At 39.0% G+C, this 20,574-nt stretch overlaps 1 protein-coding gene across 2 annotated transcripts in view; it reads right to left on the minus strand.

Annotated features, from left to right (window-relative positions):
* LOC6032953 overlaps positions 1–20,574 on the minus strand; it is a 357,638-nt gene that overhangs the window by 87,051 nt on the left and 250,013 nt on the right. For both annotated transcript variants that reach the window (XM_038258180.1, XM_038258179.1), the window contains exons 5-8: positions 15,269–15,387; positions 12,502–12,655; positions 611–707; positions 146–273 (exon numbers count right to left, since the gene is read on the minus strand). In XM_038258180.1, coding sequence (XP_038114108.1) covers positions 146–273; positions 611–707; positions 12,502–12,655; positions 15,269–15,387 — 498 coding nt within the window. The remainder of the gene's footprint in view (positions 1–145; positions 274–610; positions 708–12,501; positions 12,656–15,268; positions 15,388–20,574) is intronic.

Genomic DNA, 20,574 nt, shown 5'->3' on the forward strand with positions numbered 1-20,574 from the left:
AATGCTGTAAAATATCATATAAGTTCTTAGAAATGCATAACCAAATTTTGCCAGTGCAATTTTGAGTCTTTTTTTAAACCCAACAATTGCAATATCAGTTTAATCACGCCGTCCCACTGATGGAAATCTCTATTCCGAAACTAACCTGGCTGGCAGAAGCACCGGAATCCGTCCTCCTGGTCGACGCAGATGCCGTGCACGCACGGTGACGACTCACACTCGTTGAGGTTATGTTGACAGAGCGGTCCGGTGTAGCCCGAGGTGCAGTCACATCTGCAAGTGCAAACCAGAAGGAAATCATGTCGGTCAGATGGCGTCAGAAGGGGCCGTCCATAAACTACACGATTTGCTTAAGGTCGAGGAATGGTTTGAAAAAATCTTCACAAACTGATCAAAATTGATCAAATAATAATAATTTAAAAACACGTAGTTTATTGAAGGGACCCCCCTCCAGATATCGTGTGGTCCGCCCGTAATCGAGATCTCATCAAGGTTGGATTAGAGCCAATCGAATTTAGCGCTCATCAGTGGAACCACCACCGGACCACGACGTAGGTGTTTCAGCTCAAAACCGCATTCTACTTCGTTGCTGTAGAACTAGAGAGCTTACCTGAAGTGGGTCGAATTGCCTACGCAGGTGCCTCCGTTTAGACACTGGGACGGATTGCATGGGTCCGACTCGAACTGGCAGTTTTTGCCGGTGTAACCTGTGGAAAGACAGAGGAAAATACAATAAATAGATATTTTTTATCAAAATATTTTTTCGGTTTAACTTTTTATTGAAAGATTCGAGATTCAACCGCCTTTTCCCTCGGTCTCGGAGAAACCTCTTGAAAGAAAATAGGGGAAAATCTAAATGGTCCATGCGAATTTCTACGGTATTAATTTTCCCTCACCCATACAATGTGACACCGGAAAAAGACGACACACATGGCTGTTTGGCAAACCCCGCACCAGATGGCAGTCGGGGTTCTTTTCATTTTCTTCATGCTTTTAGCAAATTGTGTCTCTCGAACGCAAAGTGTCAGCTACGATTGTTTTTTTTGGCTTGTGTTTTGCTCATCCCCCGTAAAGAAATATGCGTGTGTGAAAAAAGGTACAATTTACGACCCTTTGAGATTCGTTCATGGAACGGTGGAGATTGCTGGGCTGAAATTAATTTTCCCCTGGGAAAAAGACGGAAACTGTTGCTAGGTTATTTTGGAAAGCTCCTGATTTACCTACACACCAATTTCTCATTACTGAATTCAGTTGAATTTACTGAAATCTGCACTACTGAAATTTTCAGTAAATGAAAACTTGCCTAAATATCAGCAAACTTTGACAGCTCCATACAAATTTTAACAGATGTTCAGCGAAAAACTAACTGAAAATTTCAGTAGTGCAGATTTCAGTAAATATTAACTGAAAACGAACATCAGAATTTGCTGTGTACGGTAGGCATTGTTGCCAAGGGTTCAAGATAGTAGTGTCTTTAAGTTCTCAAACTTTCTTAAAGTTCTTTTTTGTATGGATCATGGGCACTCTCCCCTGCCCTAAAGTGTCCACGTGGTTTATGGGTAGCCCCATACGAGTTGTGACAATATGGGTATCCAAATTCATGTTTTTTTTTTTAAACTGGACACATAAAAACCTTTTTTGACAACCTGGAATGGCCGGTGTCCATATGGAAGGTTCCTTCCAGGCGAATTTTTTTACAATTTTGCCGACCAATCTATCAACAAAATAAAATAATCTGAGTCTTCATTTCACTATCAATCCGAAAACATCAGCAATCACATGTAAATACATCCAAAGGAAAAATATATCTCATAATCTGCAACAGTGGATTTGCTGCTAAAAATGTCACATTTTATAACATTTTTTGCAGCAAGCCCGTAGATCATTTTTGCCCGCGTGTAAACATTTCAGCGATCTGCAGTTCTCACCAACACATATAATAGGGGGATGGCGTCGCTATTTTTAGACCACGTTTTCCACTTTTTCTCATCGAAACCGACTACTTTATCGACTTAATTTTGCTGGACGAGATAGGACGCCGTCTATTTTTAGACGATGACTCAGCACTTTTCCACTCTTGTACTTAAAAAAACCAGATGGCAGCACGATGTAACGCCACGTCCCTATGCTGGCCCGTCCCCGAACAACACTCCAAAGAGAAGAATATGTTGGTGCTCTTTCACTCACATTTCATCAAGCGTCCATGGCGCGGTGGTATCGTGTCGGATCAATAATTAAAAAGTTGGTGATGCAATCCTCGTTCTGTTTTTTTTTTTTTGAAAAATCCAACCAAAAAGCCGTCGGTAATGTCGATAATTGTCGGTAACGGGCAAAAAAGCCTTACCCCTATATCGCAAAAAATGCATGAGGACAGTTTTCATGCAGATTCTGATATAGTTTCATGCCACCATGCATCACAATCATGCGACCGCCGTTTGGGTGTATGATGTCTTTCGGTTGTATTTTTTTTTTTTTTCAAAAATCGGTTACCCCGCAAAAACAAAACAAACCATCCACCTTAACGACCCCCGGGTCTTTTGTGGTCTCTATTGCAAGTTTCTGCTCGAACCTAGGAGTCCGAAGGCTTGAATGGGGAGAGCACCCAAACCTCTTTTTACTCCAAGGAACCTTCCACCCCAGTGTTTGAAATGACGACCTTTGGATTGCGAGTCCAACCGCCGCCAGCGATTCCACCGGAGTAGGCTTGGTTTGGTGTGTTGTTTGTACTTATGGCATGGAGACGACTCCGACACCTGGAATTACTTAACGGCCTAACAACCAAGGCCGGGACCGACATTTTACTTCTTCATCCGATGGAAGGTTGCAGCAGATGGGAATCGAACCCAGAATCATCCGCTTACAAAGCGGACACCCCGCATACGGTATATATTAGAGTGTAACAAAAATGACTTTTTGGTGGGCATTCAAGGGTTTGTTCTGGTTAGCATACTAAGCCCAAATCCAAAATATGAGCTTGATTGGACGAGCTGGCGCTCCGCCCTTCAATTTTAATTGGGATTTAACCCGTTAAAAAAGATTTTTTTTCAAAAATGTCACTTTTTTAGGCATTTTGGCCACTGAAGCGTTTATTTTCAACATCAGTGGCGTGTAGGCCAGGTCCTTGCGCATCTTTTGGTATATATAACATTGAAATTTGGAGCACCCTGGAGCTCGGTACAGGCCTTCAAAGTTTGTCATTTTTTCGAAAAATCGGCCCCAGCAAAATCAAATGGCGTCTAGGGCATTGCGAGGCGCGTCGCATATCTTTTTTGCGTTTTTTTGGGTAACATGGGTGGTTTGGACACATATTTCAGCTATTTTTTTAAGATCCAGAAAAATAAGTAAACAAATATAACTTAAGTGGTCATAACTCGAGACAGGGTTGCCAGATTATCAATGTTGTAGACTCATTGGAAAGGTCTCTCGATTATCTAACCAACGATGGGTCGGATGATGGATCCGGACATCGCTAGCATGCATATAATTGAGATCCGGATATATGTGAATACACATTTTTATACATAACTTTTGAACTAGTAATCCAAACTTCAGACAATTCAATAGCGATGTATGGGACCCTATACCATGTAGATTGCAACTGGTTTGGTCAAAATCGGTTCAGCCAGTGCTGAGAAAACTCAGTGAGAATTTTGGTCACATACATACATAAACACACACATACACACACACAGACATTTGTTCAGTTTTCGATTCTGAGTCGATATGTACACACGAAGGTGAGTCTTTGAGCTTTTAATAAAAATTTCATTTTTAGAGCAGCAGGCAAAACTATCCGAGTAGACGATGTTCATCAAGTAAAAGGGAATTAAATCCAAAGAATTTTTAGAATCCTTATTTTTATTTCAAGGAATTGAGCATGTTTCCGCTAAAATTCAACCAAAACTGATACTTTTTTAAGGAACTTGTTCTGAAAGTGATTCGCTGCAGTCTGATTGCTTCGGAAATACTAATAAAATGTATTGGTGTAATGATACAGAGGATTAAAAGAACGATTTTAGGAACCTATTGGGTAATTAATAGTCTTAATTTAATTTAACAACTTAGTTTTTGCATTGGTTTATATGTAGTTCAATTTGTGTTCGGGTTGTTGCTGTATTTTATGACAAATATTGCAAAGAAACGATTTTTGTTCGGCCGTCTTTGTTTTTCCGGTTTTGGTTTTGAGGTAATTTTAAAGAAAGGGAAAAAAGATGGTAAATTTGTCTCAAAAACCAAATTATGTCCAATCGACGCTGTCGTGCTATCTAGTCGTATGTCGCTTTTTGACGTTCCGAGAAAAACGCATTTAAATGTTTGACCTTGAATTCTGGAGTTTTTTTTTTTTTTTTTGAAAAGGTCCAATAAACCAAATTTCCAGTTTTTGCTTTTTGGGTGTTGGCGCCTTGAGTCAGGGGTATTAAAAAACACCCAAAAAGCAAAAATTGAAAATTTGGTTTATTGGACCTTTTAAAAAAAAACTCCAGAATTCTCCATGTAAACGTATGTCTAAATCTAATCTTATCTAATCTAATCAGACCCTAGCGCAGCCAATCTTTCGAAGGGATCCTGGAGAGTGCCTTAGGTTAGATGACGCCTAGTACTCTTCTTGTCATTTATTAACATTTGCAGTGCGCCATTGCATTAGAATGCATTGAAACATCACAAACGTTAAAGCGGCCAGGCCTACTGCGTAAAGCCGTATCGCAGAGATGATTCGTAATTGGGTTGAGTTTGAGCACGGAGTGTTCGAACAACAACACAATTCTGAATCGACAGGGGGGGAAGAAGCGTGGGGACACACCACCATACGCTCCGAGATTGTTTGGTTGTATTCGTTGGGAGCACCATGCTAAGAAGGTTTGGTTTGGTACTCCGGGACCCTCTGTGATGGGACATTGTATTTCCACAAATGCCCTGGACACTATTTGCCGTGGTTATAGCGCCATTCTTTATGTAAACTAATGTCAAAAATATAAACAATGACTTTTAAACCCCGCCGTTTGACATGCATGCTTTTTAAAACCCGCCAAACAAATCGCAGTACACTGGGGGTTGCTGGGGGAAATTCGGAAAAGTCCCTGTCATTAATTTTCTGTTTTCATTTGAAAAGGAAGTGGTTTCCGAAAATCTGCTTTAAATCAGACTTGATTGAACGAGAAACAAGTGGTCATATTTATTGAATTTTATTCAATCCGGTGATCCGTCCGTCGTTTCAAAAAAGCTTTTTGTAATGCTGGATGTTAAGAGCCTTGAACCCATGGAATGTACCAATCTGATCGGATTAAAAACTATTTTGCGATCTCCAAATCATTTGGATCTAGTTTCATTCACCAGAGTTACCACGAACGTTATGAATGGGTTCATAATTAGCTGATAAATATCGGAGTAAATAAAAAGTACGCCGGAAACATGTTGATCTTGCAAACTATGAACGTAATTTTTTCAGCTAAGTTTCTTTACGATGTCTTCTGAAAAACCATTTAAACAGAATTAAAGTTCATCAACACTTAAACTTCCAATCTCGAAAAAGGGGGAATTTATATGGAAACTCCCCCTTTTTCTCGAGCTTGGGAGTTAAGTTGTTAAGGAGAACCTGGGAAATTTCAAAAACCTTTAACAAAACCCTTTGACCCCATCTTACTCCCCAGACACATTGACGGCATCAAATTAAAAAGATTTCAAATAAAACCACATTCTTTAAGATCAGCCACCCTCTCTAAAACATGTTTATTTCACTTAAAAGACAGTTAAAAACAAATTTAATACATGTTTGATCTTCTTGGAATTCTTCTATTTTGTTTCGTTTTTACTCCGTGTTCCACCGGAATCGATCAAGGCGGTGACTTTTGTTGGTCACGCAACATTTGGAACCACAAACTGGGGTTTTCTCGGGTCAGATCATCACACTAATGAATTCTGCGTTATTTAAAACTTTGGAACACCACTGTTTGTTTCCGGCTTAATTAAATCTGAACTCTGAAAAATTCTAGGAAAATTACCTCCATTTCAGATAAAAACAAAAGGAATATGACAAGGACATTTCTGAATTTTTCCCAGCAACCACCAGTTTGCTGCGATTTGTTTGGCGGGTTTTAAAAATCATGCATTTCAAACGGCGGGGTATAAAAGTCATTGTTTATGTTTTTGACATTAGTTTACATGAAGAATAGTCGCACTTACATCAATTTTCAGGGTGTGTCAAGATTGAAATTTCTTTTAGATGAAAAGTGACAAAAATGCACGAAAAACGGTTTTTATTGAATAACTCAGTATTGAAATCGAATTTTGGGGATCTGTGAAGGTCAAAGGTGAGGCAATGTGAGCTGCACAAAATGGCGTTCTTAACTCAATTTGACTCAAATGCACTTACGACAAAATATTATTCAAATATTGGTTAAGAGTCTAGAGAGATTGATTTGTACATGAATCCATCGATTTTCTGTGATTTTCCTGAAGAAAAAACCTGTAACATCGAAAAAAAAAATGCCTCTAGATTTTTCCGACAAAATATTTCCAAATTTTCTCTGTCCTTCTTCATGCTGCCAAAAAAAACAGACTTGCTGAAAATAAAAGTTGCTCTGAATATTCAGATCGAAAAGTCCTTGCTGCCTTCGATGATTGATGCCCTCAAGCGCTTATTCATTCCGAATTTTATGCAAATCCATAAATATTGCAAGTACCTCATGACGAATGAATCGCACAAACAGGTGAACGTGCAGTGATGAATGAATAATATGATTGCCCTCAATCCTGCTCAAGTGCCATCGTCAGCCAATTCGTTGCCTCAAAATCGAACGGCTCGTCGTATAAATATTTTTACTGCCAGAGCGACCCATCAAACATCGTGAAAAAGAGTCGTAGCTTGTGACTGAGTTTCACCTTTGCCATCTCGCAGAGAGCAAACGACTTCCTGACAGTTCGACCTGGAATGACCCAAAATCACGCAGGAAATAATCAGGGCCGGAATCGCCGGCACAACGCCTCGTGTTCCAAGAGAGTTGGGGGTCATAAAATATATGGTGTGTCCTGTCGGGGAGGCCCTTTCATTCCCCCGCCATTTTTTTTTGCGCCACACCCAACCATGCCAGATTGTCAACCGGATTGGGGCATCGCTGCGTTGAAAGTTTGTACCGGGGAAACCGCACCAGAAGCGATTGCTGAACGCATGTTGAAATGATTCACTCGTAAAATATTCAAATCAGGAAACCAATATTTTATCGATAAACCTCTGATTGGTTCGAGGCCAAATAAGGCACGCATGAAAACAAAAACAGAAACGTGCCAAACCAGCAAAAATAAAAAAAATGAATAAAAAATGAGACTGATGAAACATTTTGCTGCATCGAAATGTCCTGGAATTTTGGTGGGAACATTCGCGGTTCGCAGAAAAAACACACACAAACCAACAGGAACCACGTTCCGGGACAATCGGAAGTAACAAAAAATGTATAAAAGTGCGGAAATACGCGGGGAGAGGAAAACCCCGAACGACAGTCATATAAATTTAATGGCTCGTCATTGATTGATCACGGCCCGGCCAGGATGGACGGTCTGGAAGCCATCACGCAATGAGCGCGGGACGATTGAAGGGTTTAAACGCGTTGAAATATTGCCCGGGAATTTTCTCCGAGATGAATCGGATTGGGCAATGTGGATTTTTCGTCATTTCAGACCAACAAGCCGAAAGAGAGAGTGATGCCGGTAATAAGATCGATGGAAATCGTTATTGAATTGAAATGCTCGGCTCAGCTCGCATTAATGGAGGTGAAAATTGGTGGAATTTTGAGGGAATAATCTCGTTAATGGAAACCTTATTGAATATTTTTGAATAGAATAAATTCTAGCAACAAACTTGCATAATAGAAAGAAAAAAAAATTAAAAAAATTCATGATCTTCAAGCAAACCACCCCAGAAACAAAAAAGTTTCAAACCATCATCATGAGTTTGGAAAAGTACTTGAAGAGAGTTTTATGCTATCGCCAACTCACACGAAATAGGAAAAAGTTGTCCAACCCCTATTCGATTTCTGTGAAACTTTGCTTTAAGAAATCACGAATCAGGGGCAGACATGCATTGGCACCGCGCGCGGCTAGCACGCGTGCTATTTTAGCGAATAGCACTCGCCCTTGCACTCTAACGAAACTTGTAACTAAGACGCTTTTTTTCATTTGTGTATCTTGAATTGAGTGACGTCGACCAGTGGAACGTCATGCAAAGAATATCATCGATTTTTATCTGAAAATTTAGTGCAGTGCTTGCGTTCAGAACTTAGAAGTGAAAGGTCTATGGTTCTATTCTCTGCAAGGTAACCTTTTTTTTTTTTGGTGTAATAAAAGCGCAGTTTTTTATCTTTTAGATTATCTTCTGAAAAAAAAAGGAAAAGTCTTCCAAAATGGCAAGGGGACTTGAAAATTTGTTAGATTCTGAGTATTTGGGAATGGATCAAAGCATGTGGCTATTGGGGACGCAAACTGTATCCCAGTATATTGCAAAGTAACAAATTAACCACCAAGTCTAGTGGTTTTTTGGGGCGTGCTGTCTGGGAGTGCTAAAAAATAGCACTAACACTGTGCAATGCGTAGTGTGCGTAGAACTTGAGGTAAGTGCTAATCTGAAGTGCCAGTGCAGAGCGTGCCAATGCATGTCTGATTCAGGAGATCATTTTTCGAGGTTTCATAAAGGTGGGGTGGGATTTTGACCAAGACACGTTTTACAGTGATTTATACTTGGAAACCGTGAAGAGCTGGATTTTTGATGTCTTACGGACTTATGTGTAAATTTAGACCCCCAAAAACTTTTTTAAAAAAAAAAAACGATTCACTCAATGCACCTTTAGTTCGTAAGTGAATGACTGTCCTAATAACTTTTTTGATCTAACATGTTTTATCATAATTCTGAAAACTCTCGTACAACTAAATTAAAAAAAAATGCGTCGCGGCCCTTCTTGTCAGAAAAACTCCTTTTAGACAGCTTGTTCCATAACACAGTTCAACAAAAAATCAAATGTTTCTTGTCTCTGAGACGAGAATATGTGTTCCTAGTAGATTTTTGCCTGCTGAATCCGAATCCGGGTCCAGAATTGTTCCAAATGGTCCCAATTTTGAGATACACCAGTTTGAAATGTTAGTTTAGGCCAAAATAAGCTACTTTGTTGACTATTTTACAATAGAACTATTGAATAAACAAATAAACCAATACATGTATCTTAAAGTTCACGTTCTCCCCTTTCTGAAACACCCCTGGTTTTTAAAATTTGATTGTTTCTACGCATATTTATAGCCATTTTAAAATTATAATTTGACTTGCATGCAAGTTGGAAAAACTTGAATGAGAACCAACTGAAAATATAATTTTAAAATGCCTATAATTATGCGTAGAAACAATCAAATTTTAAAAACCAGGGGTGTTTCAGAAAGGGGAGAACGTGAACTTTAAGATACATGTATTGGTTTATTTGTTTATTCAAAAGTTCTTTTGTAAAATAGTCGACAAAGTAGCTAATTTTGGCCTAAACTAACATTTCAAACGGATGTATCTCAAAATTGGGACCATTTGGAGCAATTCTGGACCCGGATTCGGATTCAGCAGACAAAATTCTACTAGGAACACATATACTCGTCTCAGAGACAAAATCTTGTTGGACTGTGTAATTGATCCATAAAAAAAAAGTTGTCTAGTCATTTTTTTTGTGCCTTAAAATGAAAAAAAGTGATCAGAAATGGTTTTTAATGGTGTTTTTTTATCAATTTACATAGGGTTTAAGGACTTGAACTTGAAAATTTCAATTGGAGTAGAAGTCCAATCAACTGAAAACAATCTTATATGCTTTTTTTCTCGTAAAAATTAAATTTTCGCCAATGCTTAGAAATTCTGTAAACAAATAATTGCAAAACAACTTAACAACTGTATAATGCATTTTAGAACACTTCAAATTAGCCGACAAAACAAACAAAATTATCTCAATTTTACGAAAAAGTGACCATATTCAACCAGCTTTTGTTTTTAAAATTTGAACTCAATCGTGTGTTCTTGAAAAAAAAAATAGGAGAGTTCATCAATTTATTTATGTGAACGTTGATGCGGCTTGTGCATTACTAGAATGGGAGATCTTTTTCCTAAAATAAATATTTTTTTATATTGAGTGACAGTAGGGTAGGGTAGTCATCAAAGAGACACTTTTGGTTTTTAAACTTCAACGATTTTTGTATTTTTTTTTTCATTAGCATGTTTTAAAGAGCTTTTGTTGCATTTTCTTTCTTTTAATGTGTTCTAAAATTGACCAAAATATGAGATCGATACGACCTCTACAGCCAGAGTTATTCAACTGTCTCATTGTAGACGCACTTGGCAGGAACAATGAGACAGCTGGGGAACAATGAGACACTCTATGAAAATCAATAATTTTCTAGTAAAACATCATGTTTTGTATTGTTCCATTGCAGATAACTTGCTTTGAAAATTTTCAAGCAATTTTGTCAACATGAAACTTCAAGACACCAAATTGGTGAGAAAGTTCTCTTAAAAGTTACAGCTGTTTGAATATTTACGTACCATTTTGGTATGAAAAGCTGCCAAAATTGTATGGAGACTTGTATGGGGCAATGACAATGACACAAAATAGCTTCTTTGGTCATAGGGAAGGTCCCCACAAAGTTTGAGCCAAATCAAAAAATACAAAAAAAAATCGCAATCGGCCGATTTAGTAAATAATTGCCCTAATACATTTATTGTTTGTTTTTTAAACTTGAAAAACGATTAAAACATATAAAATATATTTCTCTAACTTAGGTAGTTTTTGAAAATGTCATTGAAACATCCTTACAAGCGTTCGTAGAATTACGGTCTGTTTTATTTATTGTTGGTTTTAATCATAAAAAATCATAAAAAATGCTTTGATAAAAATTGATGAAAAATTGGAAAATTAATTACATTGAGAATTTTGATACAGCCATAAAATTCACAATTCTTAATTCTTTGTTAGTTCTCAAAACGAAGTAACCTCACAAAAAAAGACTGTAAAAGTTTTTTTTTCTGTTTTTTCCAACTTTAGCTGGGTTTATTGAAGCCAAAATTAGTTTGCAGAGTAGGATGCAACAAATGGGCAAATTTCAGAGCAAATTGGGTTGCAGTGCATAATCCTTTAGGTGTGGTCAGAAGTTTTGATCTGTGCTTCAAAATTTAAATTGATAATCATCTTGGAATCATTTGTATTACCTTATACTGTCTAAGTTCGCATTAATGTCCTAAATGCAATTTCTTTATTTTTGATTTACTGATGCAGTTTGGTTCAAAATCGTGCCATAGTCGTTGTCTTAGATTCTAATGCAACTTTCACATACTTGTGCTGCCTTTTTACATATAATTGTCCCATGTTCGAAAACATGCAACTGACCAATACGCAATGGTCAGTTTTTCAATTTTTTTGCCATTCTACGCATAATCATCTCGCTTAGCCTCAGGATGATTAGATGTCACTTTTCACTCGAGTTAGCAGAACTGCAACGATGTGAAAAACAGACATTTTGTTGTTTGAATAGATTTTCTTACAACTAATATACATTTTTGAGAAACAAACCACCGAAATGGACTATCTGGTATCCAAAAGTCAAACTTGTAGAAATATAATTCGGGACAATTATGTGCAGATCGAAAGTGTTCAAATCACGTATTTCCTGATATGGAAATAACAAAAAGGTAATACTGTTTAAGTTTGAATAATTATTTAACAAATAATCCTCCCTTCACAATAACAACTATAATTCTGAATAAGTTATGAACTTAACAAAAAACAATTATTCTGTTCATATATTCCATCAAATAATGTGTCAGCATTAACTTTACCTGTCTGATTGAGTGCAATACGCTTTGTTTGCCCTACAATTGCTCAACCAAATTTAAAATTCATTTCAAGTACCATTGAGTGCGTAATCTGGTGAATATCCGTGCGTAACATCAGCCCAGCATCCAATCCAATGTTGGAAAACACAGCTCTTCCACAAACACGAATAACTGCAATCGTTATAATCCACAAAAAAGAACTCACACACAATTTTAGCTCGTGACAGAACCATCATCTGTGCATGACATCATTGTGACATCACTTTACTGGTGCTGCCATGACTGAATCTAGGATTCATTTTTTCGTTTGTTATTGCTCGTTCAAATGCAGAAATCATAACTCAGTAACAAGAGGGGGAAGAAAAAACATGGTTGCATCATGTCGTCGCATGCCCACAATACAGAGTTGACTGACTTTGAGAGGCGATAAATGTTGAATGTAGCGAAAGTTTATCATCCTTTTCTATTATGAGCAAGTGGTAATATTCAGTTATGCAACGCTGGAATCACTTTAGTCGTCATCAAAATTTAAGGACATCTAAATTTTACTAATCCTTTATAGTTTGAAGTTAATAAGATGGACTGTCAAGCAAAGAGCTCGGAATCGAATCTCGTTGATTTTTTTTCTTTTTTTTTTGCGTATCAAAATATGAAGAACTTACCGTACGGGCAGAGACACTGGTACGCGTTGCCCTCGTGGCCCTGGGACAAATCGACGCAGATTCCATTGTTGGTGCAGGGGGACGGCGTACAGGCGTCGATCTCCTCGCAGTGCGACCCGGCAAATCCGCTGCAACACTGGCACTCGTAACCTTCCTGTTAAGTGTAATTAAACGAAAATTAACTTCAAAAATGCAATTTTATTATTTTTTTACAGTGTTGCCTAACAAAACTTCCATTTATCATACTTTTCTTGAAAATTCAGTACACGACGATATTTATTCCGGAATTTACTCTCACATCACGTGATGTTCCATACAACGAAAAGGTGTGGCTTCAACTTTTTTGTTGTTCTCCTCAAATCCATTCCCCGTCCAAAAAAGTGGAACAGCTCCAGAATTCATGGAGACACTGAATTAGTATTCCAGCACGTGTGTTGGTCTGGGGAAGGTATTTTTTTCCCTAGTCACACAGAATGGATGTCAGCTTTTCTTTCTCCTGTACAACGTGGCTTTCCGAAAAAAAGAAGAGCTGCATCCATCCCCAATTTGGGACCACCGTGTCGTGTATCAGGTTGAGTGATGGAAGCAGGACTCGATGCATGTGTCTGTGTGTGTTTGTACTAGCTTTTTTGTTGAACTGTCCTTTCTCTGTCAGAAGCTGCCGACGAAACCAATCAAGCTTAACGCCACACATCAGCACTTGAAACGCTTGAAAGGGTTTCTTTTTGTGGATTCTTTCATTTGTGCTGCTGGTTCGTCCATAAACTTAATTTTTTGTCAGACAAAATAAAAAAAAATAGATATGAAACTAAAACCTGATTTAAAACCAGTTTCTGTTTTCTGCTTTCTGCTTTGTGCTTTCTGCTTTCTGCTTTCTGCTTTTTGCTTTCTGCTTTCTGCTTACTGCTTACTGCTTACTGCTTACTGCTTACTGCTTACTGCTTACTGCTTACTGCTTACTGCTTACTGCTTATTGCTTACTACTTACTGCTTACTGCTTACTGCTTACTGCTTACTGCTTACTGCTTACTGCTTACTGCTTACTGCTTACTGCTTACTGCTTACTGCTTACTGCTTACTGCTTACTGCTTACTGCTTACTTCTTACTTCTTACTTCTTACTTCTTACTTCTTACTTCTTACTTCTTACTGCTTACTGCTTACTGCTTACTGCTTACTGCTTACTGCTTACTGCTTACTGCTTACTGCTTACTTCTTACTTCTTACTTCTTACTTCTTACTTCTTAATTCTTAATTCTTACTTCTTACTTCTTACTTCTTACTTCTTACTTCTTACTTCTTACTTCTTACTTCTTACTTCTTACTTCTTACTTCTTACTTCTTACTTCTTACTTCTTACTTCTTACTTACTTCTTACTTCTTACTTCTTACTTCTTACTTCTTACTTCTTACTTCTTACTTCTTACTTCTTACTTCTTACTTCTTACTTCTTACTTACTTACTTACTTCTTACTTACTTACTTACTTCTTACTTACTTACTTACTTCTTACTTACTTACTTCTTACTTCTTACTTTACTTACTTCTTACTTCTTACTTCTTACTTCTTACTTCTTACTTCTTACTTCTTACTTCTTACTTCTTACTTCTTACTTCTTACTTCTTACTTCTTACTTCTTACTTCTTACTTCTTACTTCTTACTTCTTACTTCTTACTTCTTACTTCTTACTTCTTACTTCTTACTTCTTACTTCTTACTTCTTACTTCTTACTTCTTACTTCTTACTTCTTACTTCTTACTTCTTACTTCTTACTTCTTACTTCTTACTTTTTACTTCTTACTCTTTACTTATTATTCTTTACTTCTTATTTACATGCTAACTTTTTTCATTGCTAGTTAATGCAGCTTATGAATGAGGACAATAACTTCAAACTAAGCTTCAATTTTGAACCCCGTCCTCTCTGACAAGTGCTAACAGACAAACCTCAAGTCTGCCGAGAAACCTCTCAACACAATAGAACAGCCTAATGAGAACACTATTTTCATCCTTTGGTCAGTGGCCAAGGTGACCGTCATTTGGAATCATGTAGAGTTAGAATACAGACAATTGGACATTATTTTCACTTTTGTTACATTCTGAAATTGATTAGAATTATTTGAATAAGACTTGACTTAGACTTGACTTAGACTTGACTTAGACTTGATTTAGACTTGACTTAGACTTGACTTAGACTTGACTTAGACTTGACTTAGACTTGACATAGACTTGACTTAGACTTGACTTAGACTTGATTTAGACTTGACTTAGACTTGACTTAGACTTGACTTAGACTTGATTTAGACTTGACTTAGACTTGACTTAGACTTGACTTAGACTTGACTTAGACTTGACTTAGACTTGACTTAGACTTGACTTAGACTTGACTTAGACTTGACTTAGACTTGACTTAGACTTGACTTAGACTTGACTTAGACTTGACTTAGACTTGACTTAGACTTGACTTAGACTTGACTTAGACCTGACTTAGACTTGACTTAGACTTGACTTAGACTTGACTTAGACTTGACTTAGCCTTGACTTAGACTTGACTTAGACTTGACTTAGACTTGACTTATAGTTATATTTTGAAGTTATTTTCTACATATCAATTCGGTCCAAATCCACCTCCCCTTGTCTGTGACCACAGAAATGTGATAAAATGGAAGTTTTGACGGTCTTCTCAGTTCGTGATGATGGCCAACAAACCGAACCGAACTTCTCTGTGAGGAAGACAATTTTATGCAGTGTTTGCAGTCCCGCTACTTACCATCGAATTGTTCGAGTAGCATACACCTTTTCCAGAGCAGTCAGCATTTTCACCGCAATTGTCCGACTTGACGGTCACTTTCAGACGTACGCACTGCTGGCCCCACTGCTCCGAGACCACTGCGGGACGAGAGAGAGAGAACAAAGGAACACACACGTGTGAGTTGAGTTGGTCTGGTGTGAGTGTGATGTTAATTGAATGTCGTTTTTCGGAAAGTGATGAGGAGTGTTGTGTTCCGTAACAACCCGATAGTTTGACACCCCTTTTTTCATCAACAAAAACATAAAATCAAGAAACGTCAAACTTATGAAAAGATTAAATTTTAGGGTTATCACTCCTTCAAACAATCGTGGTCAAACTATCAAACCTCTACTGTATACCATGAGGTCTCTGTCTTTTAGAGGAAATTGGTTCACGATGATGACGGTAGAGGTTTTGCAGGACAACACACCTCACCTCAATAATGGACCGGGCGGATGCCAATTTGTCACCCCTCTAAGTGAAAGATCTCATATTTAGGCGGGTGATGTTTATCGGGAATTAGGAACACCTGTCTTGGCCAGAAAAGCTTGCTTCCGTTGAAGAGGTGCGGCTTATAAATCGAAATTCGATGCAATGCTGCAGGACTGGTGGTTAAAAATTCAATTGATTGTTGAGTGGCTCTATGTTCTCATGACATCAGAAAATATGTCAAAGGAAAGGTTTGTAATTGTACTCATGTTTAATGAGGAGTAAACGCTTAATTTACGATTAATTTTCAAGGGATTAAACATTTTTTTTTTTTTTTTTTTTGAAATTAAATATGTCTTTATTGAACTCTCTTATAATAATTACATTTCATTTACATTCTAAGTGGTATGGCTAAATGCTCTTCATCTTTGTTGTATTTTTCGTTTTATTATTAACTGTTCACATTCATTCATTTATTTCAAATTGTTTTACATTTTTGCATTTAATCGAATACACTTGGGTAAAAAAAAAGAAAAAATCACTTTAACAACTAATCCTAACTTAAAACTAAAATAAAAATTCTTTGAATTATTCAAAATCATTAGAACGAGTAAACTACGAACTGTATTTTAAGATGAATGCTCCAAGGGTTCTTACTTGTTCCTGGCGAGTTTTGCACCCACGCAGTGTTGTTGTCATCTCGATGAAAATGTTCAGAAGTTCTTGTGGTGAAAACAGGTCACTGCTACCTTCATCAGTTGATGCTGGTTGGTTTCCCTCGGTTGCTGACTGAAACCTGGAGGTGTTGTATTCTCTGCAACTTTTGGCCGCTGATTCAACGGCAATGGCTGCAGATTTGGAACCACTCGAACAGATCCCGCTCCTGGCGACGCCAAAGCAGGAAAATCCACGTCCGTGAAAGTTGGTGGTGTTTTGCGACGATTTGGTTGGTGCCTCGTCGTCGCTTGCTGCCGAATTTTTACAAACTCAGCTCGTTTTGGGCAGCTTCGATTCTTGGTAGAATGGTCGCCGCCGCAATTGAAGCATTTGGCTTCGATGTTCTCGTTGATTGTGTTGCAAGCTTGAGTTTTGTGCTCACCTCCGCAGGTTGCACAACGACTCTTGATGAAACAGTTCCTTCCACCATGTCCAAACTGCAAGCAGTTCGAACACTGTGTCACGTCACGGTGCACTGGACGATAACGTTCCCAAGACACGATGATGTTGAAAATTGCCCGAACTGCTTTCAGCTCAGACGGCGTTGTCGATCCTTTCTCGAGATGAACCAGGTACAGTTGATCACGATACTTGATGTCCTTGTTGTGTCTCGTCATCTTGAAGACTTCGATCACGTTCAACTTAAGAGTTTTGAGCTCTTCTTTCAGCACACTCACATCCATGTCATACAGGCCTCGGAGGACCTGTTTCATGGGGCGTTTACCTGGATCGTCATGGCTGTAGTATTCAATCTTTGTGTTGTTCAGGAAATCCCGAACGTAGTTGTAATCCTTTCTGGTAGGTAGCAGAATTTTGAGTCCATCAGCACACAAGCGGATGGAAGCTCGTAAAGCACCAGATTTGATAAATCCGGTCAGCCACTTTCGCACCGAATCCGATGACGATGTTTTCACAAAAATGGGTGGCAACTTTTCCCGTCGTTCAAATTCTTCCTTCTCGCTCACGTCCACAGGGAGTGTAGCGAACTGGTTTCCAGACAATTTTGAGCGTCCTTGCCCAAACTGCCTGGCTTTGCAGGTAGCGCTTCGGCATTCTTTAGCTTCTTCAAATCTGCCGATCCTGCTGGTGAGGACCGCCTCTTTTTCTTGCCGTGAGGCATTTTTTTGCACTTTTTAGCACTTTTCAGGAGCTAATATCGAGGAGTACCTCACTGTTTGGTGGTCCACAAGGGAATGAAGGGATTAAACATAATTTACGTCAATGAACTATTTTGAAAAAAATCTAAGTTTTAACAAAACATTTTTTCTTAAAAAAAAACTTTTTACATTACAATATTGAAAGATGACAAAAAATAAATATTTTTAATATTTTTTAACTGGCTCAATTGCAAACTTATCAGATGGAATATTTAGTGAAGTGTCCTTAATACTGACTTCAGAACTGTAGGCTGGGTTAAGCTTAAATTGCTGATATTATTGTTCACAATGATAAAGCTATTTTTTGTTAGCACATAGACTCTTTATTTCAACACAATAAGTTGAAAATTGATTTTGAATCAATGTTTAAAAATCTATTTTCTAGCCACTCTTGTCAGAATTGCCAATGGTCATTCGTATGACCATAGAACATAGCCCAAGTAACATTTTTTTCCAGGAGTTCTACAAGAGCTCTTCAAGATAGCTACAGCATAGCAGTTTGGACCGCGGTAGGATAAAACTCTCTTCAAGTACTCTTCCAAACTCCTGAAGAAGTTTTGAAGAGAATTTTATCCTACCGCGGTCCAAACTGCTATGCTGTAGCTATCTTGAAGAGCTCTTGTAGAACTCCTGGAAAAAAATGTTACTTGGGAGTAGGGTAATAAATTTTTCTTAGTTTATGATTTTCAAATAACTATTTTATCATAGAAGTGATTCTCGTATCAATTAATTTTCTGCATTTGAGATTGACACAAATTGCAGATTAAAAGCGTGAAAATGAAATACATAACGGCAAATGGGTCAATAAGTTACTTTTGAATGTTTATTTTTTCACTTATTTCATCAACTTTTTAAAAAGTACATGTTTATAATAAGTAGTAAAAATATAGTTACAATTTTGCTGAATATTCAATAAAACAACAGTTTTTTTTTTGTTTTGTAGCACGAATCAGACATTTTCCACTAAGTCTAGACCTAGCCACGTAGCCAGAACGCTCAGAAACCCCTCAAGGGCAAAGGAAGCAAACCCGTAACCCCAAGCTTGCAAGCCTTGGGGAGCTTACACGAGGATCCTGGGTCCTCATACATCGGCGACACAGTCGTCGGAATCCGTCAACCGACGCTCGAGTCCAATGGACAACGGGCAGAAGGCGGCACACCCCCTGGACAATGAGCAGCATCCGCTGCATCCAAGTGAACCTTCATCACGCTAAGGGCGCATCAAGTGTGCTTAGCAGAAGGTTCACAAAAGAGCAACTGGGAGTTGCTCTCATCCAGGAACCGTGGGTAAACCACAAAAAAATACGCGGACTTACTAGTCCAGACAGTAAGTTAATTTACTGCAACTCGCAGACATCCCCAAGATCTGCAATTCTGCTACGCAGAGATATCAAGTATTCTCTCATTACAGAATTTACCCAGCGTGACATCGTAGCTGTAACGCTAACGGTTCCAACGACCAGAGGAAAGCAGGAGGTGGTCGATGCATCCGCTTACTTCCCGGGCGACCAGGACGTAATACCACCACCTGAGGTGGACGCACTTGTGCGTTACTGCAGGGCTGTCAACAAACCGTTCCTCATCGGTTGCGACGCGAACGCCCACCACACCATATGGGGAAGCACAGACGTCAACGAAAGAGGTGAGTACCTTCTTGAATACCTGTCGTCGCATGATGTCAATGTATGCAATAAGGGCAATGAACCTACTTTTTGTTACTGTCGCAAGACAGGAGGTTTTGGACCTCACTCTGTGTAGTGCTGCTTTCGCAGACAAAATAAAAAACTGGCACGTCTCTGAAGAAGCTAGTCTATCTGATCACAGACAGATTGTCTTCGACATAGAAGCCAGTCAACTGAAAAGGGAAACGTTTCGTGACCCATCCGACACGGACTGGAATGCCTTCCGAGGTCACCTTTCCCGGTCCAAACCACATGCCCCTCCACGGATACGAACACCCGAAGAATTGGACAATGCAGCGGATATTCTCCAACACAGAGTCACGGCTGCCTATCAGGCAAGCTGCCCAAAAAGGTGAGGGAAATCTGTCGGGACGTACCGTGGTGGAGCGAAAGCCTGAGCAACCTCCGTAAGGAGGCACGAAGGCTTTTCAACCGAGCAAAGCTCACTTCTGAATGGGATGCCTACAAAGCAGCCCTAACGAAGTACAACGCGGAGCTGAGGAGGGCCAAAAAAACTAGCCTGGCCAATTTCTGCGAGGACATAAGCTCGATGTCTGAAGCAACCCGACTCCAAAAGGCGTTGTCGAAAGACCATTCTAACGGTCTAGGACAGGTGAGAGACGAGCAAGGCACTCTCACTGTCACAAACAAGGAAACACTGCAAGTACTCATGAGTATGCACTTTCCAGAATCAACTGAAAGAGAGGAGGATGCTGCTAGTATCAGGACTGCAGATGGCGCATGGTGTCGACCATCAAGAGAGTCAGTCCAACTAGCCCGTCAAATGTTCAATCAGTCTTCAATCAAATGGGCCCTCGGCACGTTTGAACCACTGAAGGCTGCGGGACCCGATGGCATCCTTCCAATCTTTCTCCAAAAAGCAGCCGACACCATAATGGCTGAGCTGATCAACCTACTTCGAGCCAGCTTCACCCTGGGCTACATCCCTCGAAGCTGGCGCAAAGTCAAGGTGATCTTCATACCTAAGGCCGGCAGAAGTGATCCCACGACGCCAAAAGCCTTCAGACCCATAAGCCTGACAGCAACGCTGCTCAAGCTTATGAAGAAAATCACGGACAACCACATCCGGGCGAAGTTCTTGAAGGACTTCCCTTTGCATAAACACCAATATGCATACCAAGCGGGCAAATCGACCGAAACTGCCCTACACACGTAAGTGTCACGTATCGAGAACGCACTGAAATATAAAGAATCTGCACTTTGTGCTTTTCTTGATATTCAGGGTGCCTTCGATAACACTTCGTACACAGCCATCAATGAAGCGCTCCGGTCGAGGAAC

This window comes from Culex quinquefasciatus, chromosome 2, assembly GCF_015732765.1.
Source record: "Culex quinquefasciatus strain JHB chromosome 2, VPISU_Cqui_1.0_pri_paternal, whole genome shotgun sequence".
Classification (NCBI taxonomy): Eukaryota; Metazoa; Arthropoda; class Insecta; order Diptera; family Culicidae; genus Culex; species Culex quinquefasciatus.